This window comes from Daphnia pulicaria, chromosome 1, assembly GCF_021234035.1.
Source record: "Daphnia pulicaria isolate SC F1-1A chromosome 1, SC_F0-13Bv2, whole genome shotgun sequence".
Classification (NCBI taxonomy): domain Eukaryota; kingdom Metazoa; phylum Arthropoda; class Branchiopoda; order Diplostraca; family Daphniidae; genus Daphnia; species Daphnia pulicaria.
Window position 1 is genome coordinate 11,027,017 of NC_060913.1, and position 23,118 is coordinate 11,050,134.

The 23,118-nt window shown below is 40.1% G+C and overlaps 4 protein-coding genes and 1 long non-coding RNA gene across 5 annotated transcripts in view; 3 read left to right on the forward strand and 2 right to left on the reverse strand.

The window, feature by feature from the left end:
• Positions 1 to 13,359, forward strand: part of LOC124336252 (potassium/sodium hyperpolarization-activated cyclic nucleotide-gated channel 4-like) — a 39,329-nt gene extending 25,970 nt beyond the window's left edge. Inside the window, exons 4-12 of the mRNA XM_046790023.1 lie at positions 28 to 164; positions 304 to 456; positions 4,806 to 4,925; positions 6,140 to 6,289; positions 7,194 to 7,412; positions 10,275 to 10,421; positions 11,262 to 11,379; positions 11,451 to 11,727; positions 11,805 to 13,359. Coding sequence (XP_046645979.1) covers positions 28 to 164; positions 304 to 456; positions 4,806 to 4,925; positions 6,140 to 6,289; positions 7,194 to 7,412; positions 10,275 to 10,421; positions 11,262 to 11,379; positions 11,451 to 11,727; positions 11,805 to 12,189 — 1,706 coding nt within the window. The 3' untranslated portion in view covers positions 12,190 to 13,359. The remainder of the gene's footprint in view (positions 1 to 27; positions 165 to 303; positions 457 to 4,805; positions 4,926 to 6,139; positions 6,290 to 7,193; positions 7,413 to 10,274; positions 10,422 to 11,261; positions 11,380 to 11,450; positions 11,728 to 11,804) is intronic.
• Positions 13,360 to 13,444: 85 nt separating this feature from the next.
• LOC124312575 (phosphorylated adapter RNA export protein-like) lies at positions 13,445 to 15,367 on the reverse strand. The gene is made up of 4 exons (XM_046777061.1): positions 15,130 to 15,367; positions 14,264 to 15,040; positions 14,014 to 14,200; positions 13,445 to 13,780 (listed from the first exon to the last, which is right to left on the reverse strand). Exons 1-4 carry the CDS (start codon positions 15,178 to 15,180, stop codon positions 13,584 to 13,586), a joined length of 1,212 nt encoding a protein of 403 aa, XP_046633017.1. The 5' UTR covers positions 15,181 to 15,367; the 3' UTR covers positions 13,445 to 13,583.
• Positions 15,368 to 16,755: 1,388 nt separating this feature from the next.
• Positions 16,756 to 18,125, forward strand: LOC124312591 (GTP-binding protein SAR1-like). Its single transcript, XM_046777066.1, has 6 exons — positions 16,756 to 16,902; positions 17,192 to 17,241; positions 17,300 to 17,419; positions 17,481 to 17,546; positions 17,616 to 17,848; positions 17,917 to 18,125. Exons 2-6 carry the CDS (start codon positions 17,199 to 17,201, stop codon positions 18,031 to 18,033), a joined length of 579 nt encoding a protein of 192 aa, XP_046633022.1. The 5' UTR covers positions 16,756 to 16,902; positions 17,192 to 17,198; the 3' UTR covers positions 18,034 to 18,125.
• Positions 18,126 to 18,676: 551 nt separating this feature from the next.
• On the reverse strand, positions 18,677 to 19,894 carry LOC124312601. The gene is made up of 2 exons (XR_006910588.1): positions 19,403 to 19,894; positions 18,677 to 19,329 (listed from the first exon to the last, which is right to left on the reverse strand). It is a non-coding gene; the product is annotated as an uncharacterized LOC124312601 (long non-coding RNA).
• Positions 19,895 to 20,030: 136 nt separating this feature from the next.
• LOC124312560 (probable protein disulfide-isomerase A4) lies at positions 20,031 to 23,006 on the forward strand. Its single transcript, XM_046777060.1, has 7 exons — positions 20,031 to 20,329; positions 20,657 to 20,792; positions 20,856 to 20,986; positions 21,048 to 21,119; positions 21,182 to 21,339; positions 21,405 to 21,753; positions 21,819 to 23,006. The coding sequence occupies exons 1-7, from the start codon at positions 20,221 to 20,223 to the stop codon at positions 22,838 to 22,840; spliced, it is 1,977 nt and encodes a 658-aa protein (XP_046633016.1). The 5' UTR covers positions 20,031 to 20,220; the 3' UTR covers positions 22,841 to 23,006.
• The last annotated feature ends 112 nt before the right edge of the window (positions 23,007 to 23,118 follow it).

Here is a 23,118-nt window from a genome sequence, read left to right on the forward strand (position 1 = left end):
ATTTATTTTGATTTTCCTGTGCCGCAGGTATTATGCAACAAGATAATTCGGAGCAGGTCATCCTGGACCCGAAGCTGATAGCCAGGCACTATCTGCGCACTTGGTTCTTCCTAGACCTGATCAGTTCCATACCACTTGATTACATCTTCCTCATCTTCAATCAGGTCAGTTCATTGGGGCGGGAATCGGGAGAAATAAAAAAAACTAAAAATGTTCACACACCACCACTACTGTATATCCAACGGAGAACGGTACTTCGTCTTTATCTACATTGTGTTGTGTGTGTGTGTGTGCGATGCGCAGTTTCTACGGATGCAGGACTTTAGCGAAAGCTTTCAGATCCTGCAAGCCGGCCGGGCTTTGAGGATTCTTCGCTTGGCTAAACTCCTCTCCCTCGTGAGGCTTCTCCGACTGTCACGACTCGTCCGCTACGTCAACCAGTGGGAGGAAGTTTATGTAAGTCTTTTCATCTTTTTTATTATTTTTATTTCCCTCCTTTTTTAAGTTTTTTTTTCGCGCTTTGCTGGAAGGAAAAATAAAATAAATGACAATAAAAAACGGACGAAATTCAAACAAGAAAAAAGAGAGACGAGGCACAAACACAAAAGTTTCGAACGCACTTTGGAGTATATAGTATGTATGTACTACACTCTGTGTGTGCTGGTCAAATTATTATCATAACATGGCACATTGTGTATATACACCCCATCCAATCATTCACGCCTATTTGATTCTCTCGTTCTTCATTCACGCAACTTTTGTTTCAAATTTCAATGTCATCTGTCTTTCAAATTCTCTTTCTCTCTCGAGACTATTATCTCTACATTTAAATTAAATTCTTCTCTTCTAAATTTCAATTCCATCTTTCCTGGAATTATTAGAAGCGCATTCAACCTTCTTGCCCTTTAAAAAACCCCTCCCCGTGATTCAATGACGTCACCATATCCTCGTTTTCTTTTTCTTGGACGATGTGATTGAGTTGCATTTATATCGACCAAACCGCTTCTGGCTTTGTTTTCTTGCTCGGTTATATTTTGAGTTTTTTATTCCTCAAAGTTATTATCCGTGCTGCACAACACTAGTATATACTATATATATATATACATGCTGAGCCGGCCTTGAACATTTCCTACAAGATAGATCCACCATCTTTTTTTTTTATTATTTTTTACTTTTATGACGACTTTTATTTCAATATCGTTATTCATTTCATTTCATTTTTTTTTTTCATTTGATTTTTTCTTCAATTCCCAACTATAGTCGTCAGTTATTATTTTGTGCTGTGTTCCCAGTTTGTGTTGGTTGTGTGTCCATGTCTTTTCTGCGTGCGCTGTGTTGTCTATGCCATATCGCCCAGGTTCAGTTTGCCGGTGTGATTATTTCAATCCAGTTGAAAGGAAGGGTTATTCGCGCTGGATTAGGCCATTCCTTGCTGCACACACACACTCACCAATCCACCACACCCCAGCATTTTGCACCGGCGGGATACCCATATAGCATCTAGTCTCAAAACACGCGATAGAATCGTTGAACCCCATAACATTTCGAATATCTTCGACCACAACCTCGGTTGGCGGATGCATTCCACCAATAGAGAGAGAGAAAGAGAAAGAAAAAAAAAAGGTACACTGATGACGCGCCCATACCCACACGAAATGTCGTCTAGACATAGATCTACATTTCTTTCACCTTTCCGTCAATTTATTTTGAGTTTTCTTTTTTATTGAATTCCCATTTGAGTTAAGAAGATTCTCACGCACAATTACGTGTACACTGGGCATCTATAACACACCCACATATATGCACACACAATAACACGTATGGTAATGTCATGAAGAACAAGTTTTCGGTTCATGTCTGTGGGCTCGTTCGACATTCAGTTTCCCCGTCCCCATCCATTTTTTGACGTGGAATTATTTCTCAATCTTTTTATTTGATTTCATTTCTTGGCTTTCCAATTTCTGATTTTTTTCTCTCTCTCTCTCGACACGGCAAAGTTTGAACTTGTCGACGGGCACGCGATATCCCATGACTCGGTGAGGTACCGAAAGGAGCAGCTTTTTCTTTTCAATTTCCAAATTCTGTGACGCATTTGAAATTGGCGCGGAATTGAACTGCTGCCATTTGAGTGATTAGATTATTATATAGTATGCGCCACTGCTAGTTTATAAATAGCTGCCGGACCGTTTCGTGTGCCCTCCCCCCCCCCCCCCTTCTACCAGTTGAACCGTTTAATTATTCCTACTTTAATTTCCATTCGTTGTTGTTGTCTAGCGAATTCACACCATTCCGGCGTCTCGTTATTTTTCGACTGCGGGTTGGATATTCTCCGCGGCGGATCTTTTTTATTTTTCTCGAGACTCGGCTGACACACAGGGTCATGTCATGTTATAATGGCCAACGCCCACCTTAAATGGTGTCCTATGCACAGGCCGGGCTAGGAGGGGAATTTCAGGAATCTCTTTGCGTCATTGGCCTTCGCACACACCAACGTATACATAAAATAAAATATAATACAAAAAATGGGCCGAGTCGGAAACGGACGTGCCAGCAGACCGGGCAGGAGTCGTCAATAAAGTGTCCTTCTTATTCCTCCTTTTGATGAATTGACTTGTTTGCTGTCGTCGCTCGAATTATTGACCGTCAGACACTTCCATCGTCTCCAACACAGAAGCTCTATAGGCGACAGACAGTCTTCTTCTTAAAAATTGTATAAATAGCCGAAGGAAATGTCTTTTTTCTACTTGCAGAGAGAGCATCATCAGTTACATTTATAGACGGACATAACAGCAAAAGATTTGTTTTTAGAACGGACGCAGTTGACTATACACACGGAAGTTTCTGACAAATCTCGATATCTTTGTGTTGAGCTTCTTGTTTCCTCCCCCCAGCACTTGATCTTTTTCCCAAATGACCAATATCAACCAATGTATGGTGCCGGGATAAATCCTTACATTATAGCTACTGTATATGCGCAGTTGAATGATGTGCTACATCCTTTAGATATATATATATTATATTTCCTACACACATACAACAACTCCGGTGGGCAATTTTGTGCAGCGGGCAGCAGCGGCCGCAGTGATTTACGACCGCGGGTTTCCAGTCGGGTGGGGACTGAAAAGGGGCCGCACACGAAGAATAAGAAGAAATCGGAAGAAGAGTTATTATTTATTCTCTCTCTCGATATATATTTGTGTGTGTGTGTCTGGATTCGCCCCCCTCTGTGCGGGACACAATCGATATAGCTTCATCCATCATCCGCCCGGAATTGAAACGAGTGATGGTTCATTGCCATCTCGACCAGCCAGCTAGAGACGATATAAGAAGCGACTTTCATTGATGCGCTGGGCCTATATACACTCGGCGTCGATCGGCTTTGATAGACTCTTTCTCTCATCCGCTTTTCGTTCGATCCTGACGTAATAGAGAAAAGATCCTCCCCCCCCCCCTACAGCTTTTATAAAGTCTAAATATAACAACCGACTGCCTGCCTCTCTGTCGCCTCTTTTTTTCTGTTTCATTGATCATCAAGTCGACTGACTGACTGTCAGAGGCCTCTTCTATTAGATCGTTGCCGTTTGTGTTGTACACACACAGCAATGTCAGCACTGTCAGCCTCAGAAAGAAAAATAAACGGGTTGGGTGGAGGGGGGGATATATGTGTGGAGAAGGCGCGGTTCTCTTCCGCACACTTCCGCTCATTAAAAACAGAAGAGTAGAGCAACCCCGTGGAGGCTTTCTCTTTCTTCTTTCTTATTTTTCTTTCTCTCTCGGGTGGTGGGAGTCTCTCTCATTTCTATATACGAGACAGAGTGAACGAACGATGTGTAGTAGAGGGATGATGATCCTTTTGTATGATGTAGCATAGTACTCAATGGATGGCTCTTCTTCTTTTACCTCCCTGTGTGTTGTGTGTCGCCCCCTTTAGGCTGCTCCTTTATAGGAGCTAGATAGATTGAGATGTGTGTAGCTATAGAAACTAACACGGAAAAAGAGAGAGAGAGAGAGTAGAGGCGCGTGTATTATTATTATTATCGACTCGGCGTTCGAACCCGGGCGTATTTCTTTTTCACAGACGCCAGAGAACTCTGAATGATACACACACGCCCCCGTTATTCTTTTTTTGGTGTGTTGTCTAGGCTGCTCGTTTGTTTGTCTGTTTGTTTGTTTATTTTGTATTTTTTTAAATTTAAACCAACCCCCTCCTTCCTTTCTTCTTCTCCGGGTTGTTTTTTCCTACCCTGTAAACTCCGCAGTTCAAAGTATTTGTGTTTTTGTTTTTAGATTCTTCCGCGTGATGCCAATAGATATACTATAGTTTTCTCTCTTCTCTCGCCTTTGGTGTTGGTGTGTGTGTGTGTCGCTGTTGGGGTTTTGCTTTTTCTTCGACTTTGCAATTGATGACGGGCCAAGTCAAAGGAGTCGAGCGCATATAAGCAGTTCGACATGCACGCAACCCCTTTTTCGGCCCTTTCTTTGTATTATACACGCGTGTCTGGCCTATAGCCTCGACATTTTTGTTTCTTTCTTATGATCACTGTTGTCTCTATTTTCTCTTTCTCTTTGATTCATCATTTCGGTGTGAGTTATGACCCCCCGGAAGGCAAAAAAAAAAAAAAAAAAAGATACGAAAGCGAAACAAAAAAGGCAGCAATTAAAAAACTATAGCTCCTAGTATTTTTTTTTTAAATAGTAGTTTTTATTCACGAACGCTCTATCTCTCTCTGTTACACACGACACTCTTTTCGCTCATCCCGCTATCACTCTTTCTCTCTCTGTCTCTCTCTCTCTGTCTCTCTCAGATCTCTCAGAACTTACAGAATCTGAGCAAAAAACGGACCGAACGAAGGGGACGGCTCGGTTCCGACGCTCACGCGAGCAATCAGAAGGAGTCCTACAAAGAAAAATCCCTTATCATGAAGGTAAAAAAACCAACCAAGACCAACAAATCAAAAACCAAGTAAAACAAAATGAGGGGGAAATTCGAATCGGAACACAAAAACAAATTCAAATTCAAATTTTAAAAAACTAATCGGCTCGGAGAGATTTGCGATTTATTTGATTCAATCTGATTGTTTTCAAATAAGCCGCCGATTTCAAATGTTTTTGTTGGCCGTTTTGTGATACTGAACTGTAGAAAACTTATGGCTGTGCTGATGGGCTGCAAAAACAGTTACTAATGCTGCTGCCGTTAATTAAAAAAACAAAAGACAATTTCCAAAAGCAGAAAAAGAAAAGTTGACTCGAAGAAAGAAAAACCAAAAATTAATATTGCTTTGATTGAGTGCATCATCATCTCCATAATTTCTATTAGTAAAAAAACAAACATAAGAAAAAAAAAAACGCATACTTTTTTTCTCTTCTTCTTTTTCTTCGTCTCTGTCTCCTTTCATTCTGTCATTGGCTAGATGACTGTGCTGATGCTTGTCGACATTATTATATCCTACAACATCCCACCTGGCTTTCCGTTGGACATTTTTTTATTTGTTTCCATTTTTCTAATTCTTTTAGTATTGCGTTGTTTGTTTTGAGTCATTAATTCGTTAATAATTTGTTATCACCGGCTCATTTCTTAAAGCTTTCGTTGTTTTATAATATTACGCACGGCCCATTCATCGTCTAGATTTCATTTAAAATATGCAGAGCGCCTTCCTGATTGCGAATGCGGAACCACGGCTTTGGCAACGGAGCACGCTTCTTTGTATTGCTTTATTTTGTTTTTTATCCCATTTTGATTAATAGCTTCTTTTTTATTGGGTTATTTTTTGTGGATTACGTCATAACCCCTCCCCCTCGATGCGTTGATAGAGTTGATATCTGTTGTCAATTATGTAGATTTATTCATTTAGTTATGTCTATGAAAGTTTATGTCCATACCATTCACCAGACGTAAAAGATAAAATCAAATGTTCATTTTCAAATTAAATTTAGTCGAGGGCGCCAAATGATTCTTGATTCAAATAACAAATAAATGATAAGGAATTTCAGCATTATAAGCGATTCAAGTTACGTCATGTCAACTTTTCTCTTCTTTTCTTATTCCTTCCTCTTTGTGCCCGTGTCGTGGCCGTCGTTTCTTTTACTTGTGCAATGTCCCCATCCATCCATCATCCATCCGCATCGGCCGCTTCCGCAGTTTCTCAACATGGCCAGCGTCTTCATGAGGATCTTCAACCTCATCTGCATGATGCTGCTCATTGGCCACTGGTCAGGATGTCTTCAGTTCTTGGTGCCCATGCTCCAGGGATTCCCTCCCAACTCGTGGGTGGCCATCAACGAATTGCAGGTTAGTTATTTATTCCTGCCGCCGGGCATTTTCCTTCTCCTCGCCCATCGCCTATAACTTCAATCACAGGATTATTACCGCATAATAATGTCCTGTAATAAGTCTCTCCGAGGTTTTCTTCGTGAAAATAATCGACCGGAGAGCTCGCGGGGGCTGGCAGCACACTATAATAGCTACTTGAAATTGGTTGCCTTATATATAACCCCCCGCTCTTGTGTATCGACTTGATATTTACGTTGCAAATCCTGATACCTCCATCATTCGCATTTGCCAAGGATTTATCACCGTTCCGTTTGGACGCCCAACGGCGTTCGCAGCCGGGGGGTGATGGTGGTGTATATCGATCATCTCTTCCATCTAAATATACAGGGCGTCACATTAATTTCCATAAGAATTTGATGAGCCATAGAGATGCTGAGCCGGAGAAGTATAGAAGAGAATTTTATGTTACGCAATTCGTGTAATCTTTGATAGGATTAAATTCGGGACCAGTTTTGTCTGGCGCGCTGTTGTTTAAAAATAAAAAATGAGCGGGAGCTAATAACTAAGCACAGAAAGGAGCTTGCAGCAGTTAGAGAATCAAACATACATCAAAGCCCCTGTCTAACTGAATGTAGACACGGTGTAACAGGCCGTGTGTGCCCGCGTTATTCCTTTCTTCTTGATTCCTTCCAGCTATAAACGGCGGATGGATGGAGATGCGGAAATGCGACATGACGGAAAATGCCATACGGTTTAACTTGTATAACAAGATCGCTCCTTGTTGAAGCGCGTAAATATCTAAAAGACTTTTTGACGACGTTATGTGTAACCAGCTGAATTCATTTGCAGCAGCAGCAGAGGCTGGCAAAGATTGATCCGATATAATACATTTACTAAATTATTTTTTTATTGGCTCCAACAGGAATCCTTCTGGCTGGAGCAGTACTCGTGGGCCCTATTCAAAGCCATGTCGCACATGCTGTGCATCGGTTACGGCCGGTTCCCGCCGCAGTCGCTCACCGACATGTGGCTGACGATGCTGTCGATGATCAGCGGAGCCACCTGCTACGCCCTCTTCCTCGGTCACGCCACCAATCTCATTCAGAGCCTCGACTCTTCGCGACGTCAGTACCGCGAAAAGGTAAAATATAGAACCAGCAGACTATGTACTACATGCGTATTTATAGATGCCCAGTCACGCCAAATGCAATGCCGGATATTCCGGCTATCGATGGTTCATACAACCGCCCACTGACGTGTCAATGTGTCTAGCCGCTTTTGAAACCCAAATCATATCCCCCTTTGTACGTCTATTAAGACGCACCAGACCGAACGCTTATACCGTCGTCGCTCTGGAGAATACACCAGACAGAAATCGCAGAGTTCAGGATCCCCGTGTGCGATTGTATATAAGATGTAAAGCGGGAGAGAAAGCCCGGGTGAAAAGGTATATATGTATGCATCCGTGAAACACATCTGGGCAGGCAATAAGATATGCGGGACTGATTTTGACATCAAAGGAGCAATTTGGACGTTTTTATCTGGCCCCTGGACGAAGAGGGACTGTGCTTTCATATACACAGTAGAGATATAGGCGTCAAAGATGTACCCATTTTCTCACCGTTGCTTGAATGACAATGCGCCCGGTTATACGAATACGCTGAACATCAAAAGGAGGGTTGCTATATGGGATCTGTACAGAAAAGACGCCCACATTCACGCTCGTAGATGTACCTCTATACATTTTGCAAGGAATATAAGAGTCGCAGAGTCTATAGAGAGATGTATAGTAGTAGTTCTGTATGCGCACGGTCTATATAACATAGATTACTTCCCGATATTGATATTTAGACGTGACGTGGGCGCGGGCTATTGATTCTTTTTTTTTTCCTCATCCCCCCCCCTCGCGTTAGAGAGAATCCGTTCGTGAATTATCGCTGGTAATTCTATCATGGCGTTTCATCGAAGTTGCAGCGGGAAAAGCCGAGTACGTGTTCCCGTATAATGGAGAATTCCCGATTTGTATTAGATATTTATCGCCGGGCTGAATTTCATACCGAAATCGAGCTGGCCCTTTTATTTTCCAATCCAATTCAATCAACTAGATAGATATAATATATACTACTACTGTACTGTAAGGCCTATGTATTTATACGGAGCGTGACGTTATTCAAACATCATCAGCGAGCAGAACTAGATACAGCGTTGGCACGCAGATAGAATAGTATATATGGATCTCTGCGTCTATATTAGCATTGCGTTCATAAAATGGAAGAACAGGTTTGTGGGCGAATAAATACTTTTGTGCGCAGTTGCTTCTCTTTGTCGACGAAATTTAATTCACAAAGGGAAAATTTGACGTCATAAAAACCCTATAGCGCTGATTAGACTATATAGTGAAATGAGACGCAGATTTGTCGGTTTCATCAATTATTTTGGGGATTCAGTTACACACAAAATAACTTTAGGCTGTCACAGCAGCTAGCTATAAATATGATCTACATTGAACTGTTTTCGGTATATGATTATCTCTACTGTCTAAATGTATGCGCGTTGGCGAAAAAGTACATCTCATCCATTTATTCGCATATACAGCCGCTTGATAAAAGACTTGTGGAAATCTTCCAGACATGTTGATTGTTTGGGAAGTGAAGTGCAGCGTTGGCTCTCTCCGAGAATCGATCTTGTTTGCTATTGTACTCGGGGTTTTTTTCTTTTTTGGTTTTGTTTGGGTTATGGTTGTCTGAAGTTGTTGTTTTGTTTTTGTCCCGATTCTCTTCGGCCGGTCACTACTCTTGGGGAATTGCAGTCAAGTGTGTACAAGTCCTGTCACATTCCAGCGTTATATAACGGGGGGTCCAAATAATCGGGACACACGATAGTTTGTCATACATAAATATAGATCCGAGTTTCTTGGCCCACTGCTGTTGTATATGGACTGGAAGAGGTATAATATTATACAGCTGGCGGAATAGCTGATAAGATCAAAAGAGAATGAAAGGGGGAAAAAAAAAGAGAATCAGGGACGTCGAATACACACTGGCGGCTCCCGTGTTTTGAAGGTGGCCTAGTTACCGGAAAACATCGCACTCCATCATTAAATATAGCGTCTATATTCGCCTATATAGTGAGAGAAATAGAGAGAGAACCGGTGGCGAATGAGCGTGAGTGTGGGATGCTATATAGATTGCTGGGCGCCTCGGTTTATGTACTTCATCTTGGCGTGTTGGTAGAGACTATAGGAGAGAGCCGGAGCTTGGCCATTTGTGCACTTAGAAATATGGCCGAAGGTCGATGCTAGTAGACGCACAAAAGGCAACAAAAGAGGACAACAACATTCTGTATAGGACTCAAAAGGCCGCCAACAGCAACAAACTTACGTACAGACATAGGGACCACCCTCTCAGTGGGAGGCGAGTCCAATTCGTTTGTAGAGGAGCGCTTATTTTCTCTCGCATGTACACAACAGAATAGCGAAGCTTCTTGTAGAGGTAAATGTAACGCGCTTTTATTACGACCTAGCTCTGGTATATACTATATACTGAGGTGGACAACAATAGAAGCCCTATGTAGGATACCTAGGTGACGGCGGTTCAAACATTATTATTATTCCACGTCCATCTATCTCGTACATCTCATCGTATAGGTGTACACAATTCGGTCATTTTGTTGTTGTTGTTGCGGCTGGAGGCCAGTCGATTGTTGTTGTTGGGTTGTTCGGGGCAACTGCCGTGTGGGTTGTGTATGAGTTGTCAACGACTATGCTAGACGAAGCAAAAGTCGATATGCGCCTCACATTTTATTTAAAAAATTTCACATGCGCATCGTCGCGGTGATGAATGATGCATAATAACCCTCATCTATACCCCCCCCCCCCCACCGTATAATGATCCTCAAAATCGAACCATTTGGAAATTGATTGCCGATGTTCGTTTGAATTTCACTGCGAAACGAAACTGACTTTGTTTATTACTTTGTCTCGTTTTGTGTTTGATTAACGCAGCTGAAACAGGTGGAGGAGTACATGGCGTACCGGCGTTTACCGCGGGACATGCGCCAAAGGATCACCGAATACTTCGAGCACCGCTACCAGGGCAAATTCTTCGATGAGGACGCCATCTTGGGCGAGCTGTCGGAGAAATTACGCGAGGTACAGTACGACCCCGATCCCGACCCCCCACCCCCTAAGTATAACAGTAGAAAATGTGACGACGAGAAGAGTCTATGGGCCATTAAGGACGAAGCTAATGATCCTTCTTCCCTCTCTTTCTTGAAATACATTGTTTATTTATTTTTTTTTCTATATTGATGATGACCTTGTACCGCACGAACTGTAGGGTCTTCTCTCCCTTCTCACCCTTGTTTATGCTTTCGGAACCATCATCGTTTATCAACCGGCCTTGTCCGGGTTCGCTATCTCCAGCCTACTTTACTATTCCACTTGAATGATTTTGTTTTTCTAAATTTATTAGTAGGTCCTTCAGTCCTTTTCTTATTACATGCCATTATTATTTTTTCCCTCTTCTCTTTTTATTTCTATCCTTATTGTAAATAGAGGGGATTTAACGTAGAGTTCCCTATCATTTTAGTCTACAGTGGATATTAGGCGATACAGGCGAATGGGTATCTTAAATCGGGGATGTTTTAAAGTTTCGCGTTGGATTAAAAAATCTAACCCGTTGGGTTCGTATATCTTTCAAAGATGAAAAGACGAGAGGTGATTTTTTCTTTTTCTAATTACATCGTATGTAAATGAGTGAACAACAGTGAAAGTGCACTTTCAATATACGTTAGCCATGATCATCATGTAGCTAATTTAACTCAAATGAGGGTTTCATTTGAATAATTGATTGCACTTGTAACGGTGGTCAAGTTACTACTCGTTTCCAGTTTTGAATGTCTCTTGCCATCTGTCGGCTTCCCTCGACATTTCATCGTCATTTTTCCAACTTCCAAAAAAAATCTGACTGTGTTTATTTTGTTGTTGCAGGATGTCATCAATTTCAACTGTCGATCTCTGGTGGCTTCCGTGCCGTTTTTCGCTAACGCCGATCCAGCCTTCGTCTCCGACGTTGTTACTAAACTCATTTACGAGGTCTTCCAACCAGGTTGGTCACATATTGTTCTAGATCTACACAATACCATCACACTTGAATTTCAAACACTTTTCCTTTTTTAGGTGATATCATCATCAAGGAGGGCACCATCGGAACGAAAATGTACTTTATCCAAGAGGGAATTGTGGACATTGTGATGGGCAACGGCGATGTGGCCACATCTCTCAGCGACGGGTCCTATTTCGGTGAGATCTGCCTGTTGACAAACGCCCGACGAGTGGCCAGTGTTCGGGCCGAGACCTACTGCAACCTCTTTTCCTTGTCGGTGGAACACTTCAACGCCGTCCTGGACCAATACCCACTCATGAGAAGAACGTTGGAAAGCGTGGCAGCCGAAAGGTCTTTCTTTTTATACTGGGTGTTGTATATCGTTTGGACACACATTTCAACTCGTCGTTTTCTGTCTTTTTTTTTAGATTGAACAAAATTGGTAAAAACCCGACCATGGTATCCAACCGGGAGGACTTGCAAAGTGACTGCAAAACGGTCAACGCCATCGTCAGCGGCATGTCGGCGGGCGGCCATTCGGAGCCGGGAAGCACGGAGGAATTCGGCGGTCAGCACTTGGGTCACCGAAGACGTTCGTCCACCGGGAGGATACATCACTACTTGTACCAGCACTCGCCCACCATGTCTCCACCGTACAGCCTTCCTCGCCCTCGCTCGGAGAATAATTTCGCCCTGGCGGCGGCGGCGGCTTCCATGGCGGCTGCCGCTTTCGGCGTCCCGTCCGGCAGCGCTCCAGTAGAGCAGCAGAGATTCGACCTCAAATCCGATGTTAAAAACATGTCCAATCACTGACTCTCTAGTCCATTTCTTATTATATAAAACGTTTTGTCAATGATTTCATCCCCCCTCCCCAAGTTTGTTTTTTGTTGGTCTTAATTGACGTCGTCAAATTGTTCTGCTTGAGAACGGCGAATGCCATTATTTCGATACCTATGTATTAAAGAAAGGCGTGTTTAAAGCAGCCTCCCTCGCAAAAAAAACCCCAAAGACTATTTAGCAATAATCCGTGTGGTAGTGCTCAAAGGGCAGATTTTAGTTAGGTGCAAATTAAGCAAAACAAAACAAAAAAACAAAAAAACTCGAGCATTTACTAATTGCACAAATCGCGCACGGTGGTTGCAGTTCACGACATGCTATCCTCCTTAATTCTGTCCCTCCACTGTACACTCAAATTGTTATTTGCTTATATTCCTCATTTACCAGTCACTTGTAAAGCGCCTCAGGTCGGCATCTCGATAAGTTAAGGACACTGAAAACAAGTCTGATCTTCAAAAAACAAAACAAAAACAAAAAAACATAATTTTTAAACTCCAACAGTTTTTCAAGACTTTTTTTTACCCCCTTCAGCGTATCGCTCTTATGTCTTGTGGATAGCTTTTACTACATTTTTTCTAAATTATTATTTTCGAGGAAACCGTTGTAAAGTAGAATATTACATAGACCTAGTCGGCTAATATAATCACTGTTATGAGGGATTACTTGTTGCTGCCACTTGTACGGATTCTTTTTTAGTAAGAGAAATTAAAGAGATGGAGAGACCGCGAAGCGCGCACATAATGATTTAATCTCGAAATTTGTTGGTCAATGACGATTTGTTTCCAAATCACTCTTAAGGTCTTTTATTGTTTTGTATTTTTCAAAATGTGTTGAGTTGAAAGTTTCGCTGTGTTGTTGAGAGTGAAAGTTCCTGTTATCGAGAGTTTACTAGTTAACGACTGGGGAAGCCAATATGCATTACTGTAGGCGGCCTGATTCACACTAATGCACATTAGACATTTTAAGTAGCATTTACGAACGAGTTGAATATTACTATACATAAATCCGCATTTTCGACGGTGGAAATAACACTCCTTATTATCTCGTACGAGTCGACTGTCTGAGTGGTTGTTTTGAACTTGTAAGGCTTGCAAGTGCATGCCAGGTTGTGTCGTAATAAGACGAATAATAACAATACAATTCATACTCTTGCGTCTTATTAGTTCAATTGATTGACCTACACCTATATTGATTAAATCGTGGTTAATAATTTCATGTCCACGACGACAACGAACTGAAAAGGTATTTGTATTTTAAATTGTCTCGGTACAAACACGCATTAGCGTCAATGTTAAATACGAGAAAAAAAACATACAATTAGGAGTTTTATCAGGAATATATACTCAGCTGTTCATACGTTCAAAAATGCTTCATTCGGAATCGAAATGTATGTCAGTACAGTCAAGTACTTCACTTTCAGCGATTTCACTTTGGATGGGCTGCTGCTCCATCATTGTTTCATTGTCTGATTTCATTAGAGGTTCAGTTGCTGTTGGTTGGGCATCTTGTTGACTCTTTTGCATCTCCAGCTCGACTCGCGTTGGCAATTCAGGTAAAGTATTTGGCGCTAGAAAGTCCAAATAACCATTGATTGAATTTAACTTGATTGAACTGACTTTTATGGTACGCTTAACAAAGATGAAATTCTTAGTTGTAAATATTTTTAATTTGGCAAAGGTTAGAATATAAATATCAAAACGTAGGTGAACAAAAAAGAAGAGACGAAAAACTTCGCTTCTGCAAAGTTATCCTGCGAAAAAGCAACGTTTCACTACCTGTAAGAATATGAATCATTATTACCTGGAAGTGATTTCTTTAATTTGTCTGCTTGTGTTTGCCGTCTCTTAGCTCGTAAAGTTCGTTTGTGTTGTTCTTTTGCTTTGGTTTCTTCGCTGAATATTTCGCGAATTTTTTCCATCGGGATTTCTTCGTGATTGCGCAATAAGTAGAGGAAGACACCACCAGGAGTTCTTCTCCGAGATCCATCCTATAAATGTAAAGAGATTTTAATTTATGTATATTCAAATTAAGAGAATGTATGTAAACTTACCGCGACCATGATACCTCCGTCATTTTCAGTCTCTTGCGTTTCGTAAAACAGTTTGATTGTTATTTCCTTGCCCAAAATTTCAACTACACGGAGAATCAAATCCATCTTTTCTTCGTGAAGCTTTAGAGCTATATCCTGGGCCACTTCCATGACAGAAGATTTTTCGGTAACAGATAGCTCTTCAACACGCCTGAGTCTTGCTTTAACTTTGGATTTGGGGGCAGTACTTTGGGGTTGTTGATCTCTCTGATCCATTTTCCTTTTTCGAGAATTCAACAGTGTTTGGGTTTGCTGAAGGCTCTGCTCAAAGTCTTCATCAACTGCTTTTTCTACTTTCACAGGATCTCCACCTCCATATTTTTCATCTAAATCAGCAATCTTCTTCCGGATCCTTTGTTCAGTTTTTTCATCAATGTCTTCTTCTTCCAGGCGATTTTTCATGCACAGTACATAGTTGTAAGATTCAACATCCCTAGACCTATCAAGGTAATTCTTGCTGTGATGCACATTAATGTCTTTAATGTCTTGTTCAAACTGATCCTCAAACACTACTGTACTCCAAACATTGTGCTTGACAACTGGTTGGGCAGGTTTTAATGCTTTGGTTTCTGCTTTTCTTCGTCTTTTTGCTGGCCTCTGTAGTTGCTCATCACTGCTACTTTCATCACTACTACTGCTGGACTCGCTTGCTTCATCAGTATCTTCTGCAACTTGCTTGAAGGGTTGGTGTGCAGTAGTGAATGATGTAGGTCTTTCTAAAGCAGTATATGGCTCAATCTAATAAAATGAGATGAAGACACAGAGAAAACCAGAGAAGGGATGGATCGTTACAACCAATTTAACATTTAGCAGTAACCGTATCTTACATCACTATCGTCAGAAATTTCTCCGTCTTCAGTTTCATCTATATGTTGCATTATAAAACGCTATCCAACAAATTTCTACTTCTTTCAAAAAAGAACCCTGGAATTGAAACCAACTCAAGTGTGTATCAGCTGGTAAATTCAGCACTTCAGCAGTGAAAAAGATATTGAAATTCAATTCACAACACGTAACAAAAATGTTTCTAGAGTCTAGACAATGTTCAATGTTTTCTCGACGACAGAGACACCTAGTATCTGACGGATAGAACTAATAAGCGCGCGATCTAAATAAATAAAATGCCACAGTTAAATAAAAATAATATTTGCATTTGCAGTAGGCTAGTCTAATTAAATGACTCAATATTTCAGTTTTAAAGAAATATTATAAAGATATACAAGACGTATATGAATTTTTAAAAATAAATAACAGACAACCAAAGGAGAAAGGACGGTGCGAACAATGAATAGACTGAGGCGGCGCTTTGCAGCTTGTTTGACTTGCAAGCAAAATCATTTCTCCTTAAAAAATTGTAACACAGAATCAGATCAAATGGCATTTGATTAGTTTCCTATTGGAAATAAGAAAATACTTCAATATTAAAACAGCTTAGATAATAGATATTTTGTAAAGTCCATGGTACTATTAAGTGCAAGAGAATGCGCTTTCCTTTTTCAGATGAAATACAACGTCAATTCGGGTATTTCAATGGGGAAAGCGAATGACCCGATGTCGATGCTAAAATAAAAACTACGCCAAGCCAGCCACCAGACTTTTCTGTCACGAAACAAATCAGATTTTAAAAAATAAGTCATGTTACAAGCTTCATCTGAAAAAGGTAAATTTAAAATTTCTATTTAGTAAATTATAGGCCTAGTTTGGTAATGATTGTTTGCTATTAATGACACACTAATAATACTTAATGGTATTTTTTGGAATATGAGACAAAGCAAGAACCTATAGCCTAAAATGTCCCTATGATTTTTTTGTGCACACTTGATTTAATTTGTGGCCAGCAAAGAGGCATTAATTTGACAGTCTGACCAACAGTTTAAATAACTAACACGCGAAACAACCAAATGATGTTGAAATCATTTCAGCTTAGACATTCAAAATATGTTTTTAAAATCTTCTCATGTTCCATTTATTTGACATAAGAAAATTGACTTTTGACTACTTGTCATTCCACAAACATTATTTTGTTGATGTGAGTATTGAGAATTGAGATTGAGAGTGAACATCTTCGCCATGGATTTAACTCTGACCTATTTAATTCAGTTTTCTAAAAAAAAGAAATAAACGATTTACTTGAATAAACATCAAACACAGGAATTTGGTCAAGGACAATATGAAAAAGCAAGCAGACGATCTAAACATTTCTTTATCAAATTTTGATACGTCAACAGTATGTGCCAAATCGTTCAAGTAAAGTTTAACAAATCTAAATAAGAAATTTCAATAACGATTGATTAAAATGTAGTACTATGTATTTAAGTTTAATCATTCTTTGATAATGTTGAAATGATTTGAATTTTCAAGATACAAAAGAAAGGAGACGAGCTAACGGGTCGTGTACGGTGTCGCAACAGCGCATAACAGTAACGGATTTTACTTTTACCGCTGACGTCAGCGTTAAGGCATACGTTAAACACATAGTGCTTGAGATTTGTTGAGGGAGTATACCACTGAGTAGTGAGTACCACCGAGCTTCGATTCATAGTGGATTGCGATCAAGTAGTAATAGTAATCTTTGTGACTTTTAATTTATTTGAAAACAGGTGAGTGAAAAGTGCTCCATTTTCATGTTCGAAATTTTGGGTTGGCTCAGCAACTGGCGAATTGAGGCCATCTGATGAACGCCAACCCTTTTTGTCACTTCACTTTTACGGGCTTCAAAAATCAGATCGACAGTTCGCCTTATACGTATTTAGTTGCCTAGTAGGCTAGCACATTCATCTTAAGTTGCTTTCTCCAGTTTCTTTCAAAAGTTGTTCTTTGAAACCTACTACGTCAAATCAAAGTTAACAGGTGCCAGTGCATTAAAAAGATCTGTCAATTTATTTCCAGATCCAAAATGTTTGTGTGGGATTGGTTTACTGGAGTCCTGGGAATGCTGGGTAAGATTTGTTCTAAGCTTGGTTTATTTATAGAAATATTTATGTTTATTTTTTACAGGATTATGGAAGAAGTCTGGGAAATTGCTTTTCCTCGGACTTGATAATGCAGGAAAAACAACTCTTTTACACATGCTAAAGGATGATAGGATGGCTCAACACGTACCTACTCTTCATCCTAGTGAGTTTTCATTTATTGATTCAGTATTAAAAATCTTAACTCAATTTTGTATGGATAACAGCATCCGAAGAATTGTCTATTGGAAACATGAGGTTCACAACATTTGATTTGGGTGGCCATACTCAAGGTATGAACTGAAAGTTTTCATGATTAAATAAATGTTGTAATGGTGAAAACATGTTTTTTTTTTTTATAGCTCGGAGGGTCTGGAAAGATTATTTCCCTGCTGTGGATGCTATTGTATTTCTTGTTGATGCCTTTGACACTCAGCGCTTTCCAGAGAGTAAAACCGAATTGTGTTCACTCTTAGCTGACGAACAGTTAGGACATTGCCCCATCCTCATTCTCGGGAATAAGATTGATAGGTCTGGCGCTGCTTCTGAAGATCAGTTGCGTTCTTATTTCGAATTACACAACACAACGGGAAAGGTACAGCCTTTTGTTTTATTACTGATTTTTGTCCTAAATTTAACGATCATTCCGGAATTTTGTTATAGGGGAAAACTCCACGATCAGAACTATCTTCGCGGCCGTTGGAATTGTTTATGTGCTCAGTTCTCAAACGTCAAGGCTACGGGGAAGGTTTCCGCTGGTTAGCCCAGTATATTGACTAAAAGAAATTTGTGTTTTTTTTTTTAAATAATATTTCAAAAGGGCTGTACTCCTTAGGGATTCTGTATTTGTCAAATAAAATAAATGAAGCGGCCGCATTTAAATTAGGACCAATTTTTTGGGGTTGCTCGTTGATTCGGATATTCTCAATTAATCGCGTAAATTTGCATTTCTAAAATAGAAAATGATAAACTCCATTACCACTAGAATAAGATTTTCTGTTTTCAGATATCCAACAGATATAATATCTGCTTGTTTTTTTTTGTTTTTTTTCATGGCGAGTGCTAGTAGGTATTTCTAGCAGTTAATATTCAATGTTTTGTTTGAACTAATTAATTCATATCAATGTTCTTTTCTTTTTCTCTTCCGTTTATTTGAAGCAGACGGCAAGTAGATGAGATATTATCAATTTGGTCCAATAAGTTTTTCTATTTCAAGTTGGCTGTATATTAAATTGAATACATGGTATCTAATTAAATTAAGTTAATATGACGGGATCAATTAGAATGATGAGTCAAGTAAATATAATGAGAAGCAAGGTCTTGCAGCACAGTAAGCTGATCAGGAATGACCTCTATAATAATGCAAAAATACCCCATGAAATTGAAAAGTCTTGCAAAAAAAAATTTTATTTTATTTTTAAAATAAGACCCCACTCATCACTGTCCGACAATAAGAAAGTTTGTTCTTGAAATCTAGCAATTGCTGATGAACACAATCTATTGGGATTTTATAATACAACGACCATGTTTCATAAATAGCGCATTGGTCTCAAGTAGCATCACAGTGTCCTAGTTTCTGTTTCGAGAAGTCGTAAGCTTTCGTCTTCCTACTTCGCTGCTTTTTTCATTGATTATCTGCAGTGTTTGTGATGTACTCTCAGCTAACACGTACTAAGCAAGGAGCGATGCGCTCTCAGGGAACACTTAATACCCAAGAATCAAGTGATAGAATTGGACCGATTTCCCCCAGTAGTCGCAGTACCGGTATCTCACTGGTCGAAATGCAAAATTACCAAAATTAATTTCGAGTGATGTTGTTTTAAGCGTACGTAACTTTTTAAAATTTGAGGTCCACAAGAACATTTTAGCTGAAAGAAGTCCGGTGTTTGCTGCGATGTTTGCCCATGCAACCGTAGAAAATTTGACTAATATAGTTTTGAAATTCAAAACGTTGAGCCGAACGTATTCCAAGTGATTCTCCGTTTCATCTAGGCCACTGGACGTTTGTCTTCAACAGCAATAAAAAATTTGGCTGCTCCACTGATGGCCGCTGTGGATAAATATCTCCTGGATCAACTGAAAAAAAAACAATGTGAAAATCATTTGATCCATCGAATGTCCGCCGTGAATTGTATCGATTTATTAGTACTCGCCACACACCATCCGGCGGAGCATCTGTAAACGAATGCAGTCGACTTTTTCCGGCGCTTTCCAGCCGTCATGGCAACGGACGGCTAAAGAAATACGAAAGAATTTAAAATTCCGCTTGCTTATTTCGGCTTATTTAACTTAATGGAAATTGCGTTACTAGCTGCTTTTAATAACTGTGCCATTGCCTCCTCTCAAGAGAAAAAAATACAAGTGAAAGACGATTTAAGAGATATTGATAAATTAAAAATCAATAAAAATAAATTTACAAAAGGTGATTGGTGTCATCGTTTGGTTCCCCATAAAAATTAACTATGAAAAAGTAAATTTTGCAAATAATTTTGAAAGGGAGAAAACGTTTAAATAATTATTCTACGAATTTTGCATCCGCGATTTTGTTACTGATACGCTTTATTTAAAAAAAACTGAAACGTAAAACAGGTTTAGTCTCCTATTTTTCATATGTATAAGAACAATAGTTATTTACATTAAGTCTTTCGCTACTATTAAAGCGAGAAAAATGTACAGAGAAGAAAGAAAAAGTTTGAGACTTGTCGACTTCTGATTGGGCCACATGTCGAACTAACGTGTCCCGCCCGCGGCATTGAGCAGGTATGCTAGTTTTACCTGTGCTACCCCGATCCAAACACTGAGAACGAGAAAAACGAAGAAAACCCGACTGGTTTCTCTGTTGGCCTTGGCAGTGTAAATTTGTTGTTCGTCGGCGTAGAACCTTCAAGGAAATTGGTGAAGATTCCTTTGGTTTCCTTCCAGCCGACACTTTGTGATTTGATTTGTTCGCCTGCTAAAGAAACGAGAATGACAACATTGTTACACAGAAAATTCTGGGCTGTTTTTTGTCTGTTATTTTCACTCACTTGCATCGCTTCGGCTACCGAAAAAGCAGAATTCATCCCAAATGATGGCGGTAAGTTTTTCACAATAACTTTTGAAAAATGTTTGACGGCGCTTGGTGGGAATTTAATAACAATTGAAGCTGTCAAACTTGAGAAAGTGCAATGTCCTGTACTACCCCCTTTATTGGAACGAAGACGGAAAAAAGTTGAAAAAGGAAGTCAAGGTCCAATAGAACTCAATAATAAAAAGCGCATTGTTATTCCGCCGGCTGTTGTTTTTCATTTCTTTTTTCCTGGACCGATTTATTTAAAAAAAAAGAAAACATTCACTGTTGACTTGAAAATGATTCGCTTCCGTGAAAAATAATCCAGTTTTATTATTTGATTACGTTGAACAGATGTGGAAGTGGTGGACGGACGAGGAGGAAACTACAAATTTATCGAAGAAGATGAAGTTATTATTCTAACAAGAGAAAACTTTCATTATTTCATCATGTCGAGACCAACAGTCCTCGTCGAATTCTATGCTCCTTGGTAATTACCTTTTTTTAAAATTAATTTTGAAATTGTAAAAAATAAACGATTCTTTATCAAAAGGTGCGGACATTGCAAAGACTTGGCTCCAGAATATTCCAAAGCGGCAGAAACGCTCAAGAAAGAAAATATTCCGCTAGCCAAAGTTGACGCAACAAAAGAAGGCGAATTGGCAGTAGAATTTATGATTACTGGTAAAAAGAAATCATTCATAATTATTTATAATATTCACAAATAAATATTACCTTTAATTAGGTTACCCGAGCTTAATTTTATTCCGCGATGGAAAGAAAACGGACCAATATCAAGGAGAACGCAACTCATTCGGTATAGAATTTCAACAATAGACGAGTGTTATTTTTTCACTGATTGATTACACATATTTATAGGTATCATCGACTACATGAGGGAGAAAACTGATCCTAACTGGAAACCCCCATTGCCTCCGGTCATCGAACTCACATCAGAAAATTTTGCGAAAACTATCAACGAAGCCAAACTGATCCTTGTACAGTTTTATGCTCCCTATTGCAGTCACTGCAAGCAGGTATTTAAAAAAAAAATTAAATTTTTATCACACATTAAGCTAATAAATGAATGAAAAATTATCAGATGCAACCTGAATATGAAGCGGCTGCCAGGTCACTGTCAGAGTACGGCATTCCGTTGGCCAAAGTCGACGGAACCGCTGAGAAGGCGTTGGCGGACAGTTTCCAGATCACCGGATATCCGCAAATGCGTGTCTTCCGCAAAGGACGCGTTTTTGAATACAAAGGACCGAGGGAGCACAGGGGAATCGTTGATCACATGAAGGAACTTGCCCGTCCGGCCTCGAAAATCGTCAGCTCGTTGGGAGAACTAAAGAGCGCGATGGATCGCACTGAAACGACTGTCGTGGGTTTCTTCTCATCCAAGTCTACATTGTACGAGGAATTCATGGCAGCTGCGGAAGAAATGAGAGGTTATTACAATTAATTACAATAAGATTATAACAGATTGATTTTACAATTCGTATTCATACAACAGGGATTTTGACTTGTCTCCACACATTTGAGAAAGAAATTTGGACCCACTACAAAGTCATTCCCGATACGATCGTCGTTTACCAGCCGGAAATTTTCCAGTCTGAATACGAGAAATCTTCTCACGAATTCCTTCAACTTAAAGCCGTAGGCAATGCAAATGATATTGTCAATTTCGTTAAGGAGAAGAGCGTCCCGCTTGTGGGCCAGCGAACCAAACGGAACGAGGCGTTCAAATACTCTACAAAGCCTTTGATTGTCGTCTACTTCGATGTCAACTTCGATCACCAGTACGTCAAAGACACGCAATTCATCCGCAAGAAAGTTCTGGAGGTGGCCAAGATATTCCAGAAGAGCAACGCGAAATTCGCCATCAGCAACGAAGACGAGTACCTCGAGGAACTACGGGGGCTCAATTTGGCTGACGTCAACGAGGATATCAAAGTGGCGGCGTTCGACGGCCAGAAGTTTAGGATGGAGCCCATGGACGAGTTTGATCCGGAAGAGGTGAAGGAATTTATCGATTTGCTATCGAGTGGAAAAGGCACTCCGTACTACAAATCGCAACCAGTGCCCAAGGTGCAAGAAGGCCCCGTTCTGACTGTCGTCGCCAATTCTTTTGCCAAAGAGATTCTCCAGTCTAAGAAAGACGTTCTGATTGAATTTTACGCTCCGTGGTGCGGTCACTGCAAGGCCCTGGAACCGGAATACAAGAAACTCGCCAAAAAGATGAAGAAATCCAATCCCAATTTGATCTTGGCCAAGATGGACGCGACGGCCAACGATGTCCATCCCATTTTCGGTCAAATCAAAGGCTACCCTTCGCTTTTCTTCTTGCCCGTCGCTCACAAACAATCGCCAGTCCCGTACACGGGTGGCGAATTCACGTACAAAGCGCTCAAGGCTTTCATCGATCAGCAGGCCAGTGTCATTCTGACAGACGAAGAGCGAATGGGTTTGCCCAGCTCAAACTCGGAGGATTCACCGACAGAATCTCCTGAAAAACACAAAACCGACGAGCTGTAGTGTTTGCAATTTTACACGTTGTTGCGTTTCTATTGAAGTTTGCTATTGTTTCTATCGCCCTGTTGTGTGCCTTGTGTTATTTGATTTAACTATTTAAAAGTATATGTGTTCAATTGTTTATCGGCTTGACGGAAAGCCAAATAAAAAATCAAAATGAACAGCTAAATGAATCGAGCTGCGCTTGCGAATATTTTCTTTCTTTAAAGTTCGTTCTTTGCTAGCATGAAAAAGTAAATAGAAAATGCCGCGTTCGTGAATCGACTTGAGGCTTTTTCACT

Coding starts and splice junctions, on each gene's coding strand:
- LOC124312575 (XM_046777061.1), bottom strand. CDS start 15,180: ATGCAACATATAGATGAAACTGAAGACGGAGAAATTTCTGACGATAGT. Junction 15,041..15,129: donor AAATTTCTGACGATAGTGAT/GTAAGATACGGT, acceptor TCATTTTATTAG/ATTGAGCCATATACTGCTTT. Junction 13,781..14,013: donor ATTAAAGAAATCACTTCCAG/GTAATAATGATT, acceptor TGGACTTTCTAG/CGCCAAATACTTTACCTGAA.
- LOC124312591 (XM_046777066.1), top strand. CDS start 17,199: ATGTTTGTGTGGGATTGGTTTACTGGAGTCCTGGGAATGCTGG. Junction 17,547..17,615: donor TTTGGGTGGCCATACTCAAG/GTATGAACTGAA, acceptor TTTTTTTTATAG/CTCGGAGGGTCTGGAAAGAT. Junction 17,849..17,916: donor TACACAACACAACGGGAAAG/GTACAGCCTTTT, acceptor ATTTTGTTATAG/GGGAAAACTCCACGATCAGA.
- LOC124312560 (XM_046777060.1), top strand. CDS start 20,221: ATGACAACATTGTTACACAGAAAATTCTGGGCTGTTTTTTGTCTGTTA. Junction 20,793..20,855: donor GTCGAATTCTATGCTCCTTG/GTAATTACCTTT, acceptor CTTTATCAAAAG/GTGCGGACATTGCAAAGACT. Junction 21,120..21,181: donor AGGAGAACGCAACTCATTCG/GTATAGAATTTC, acceptor ACATATTTATAG/GTATCATCGACTACATGAGG.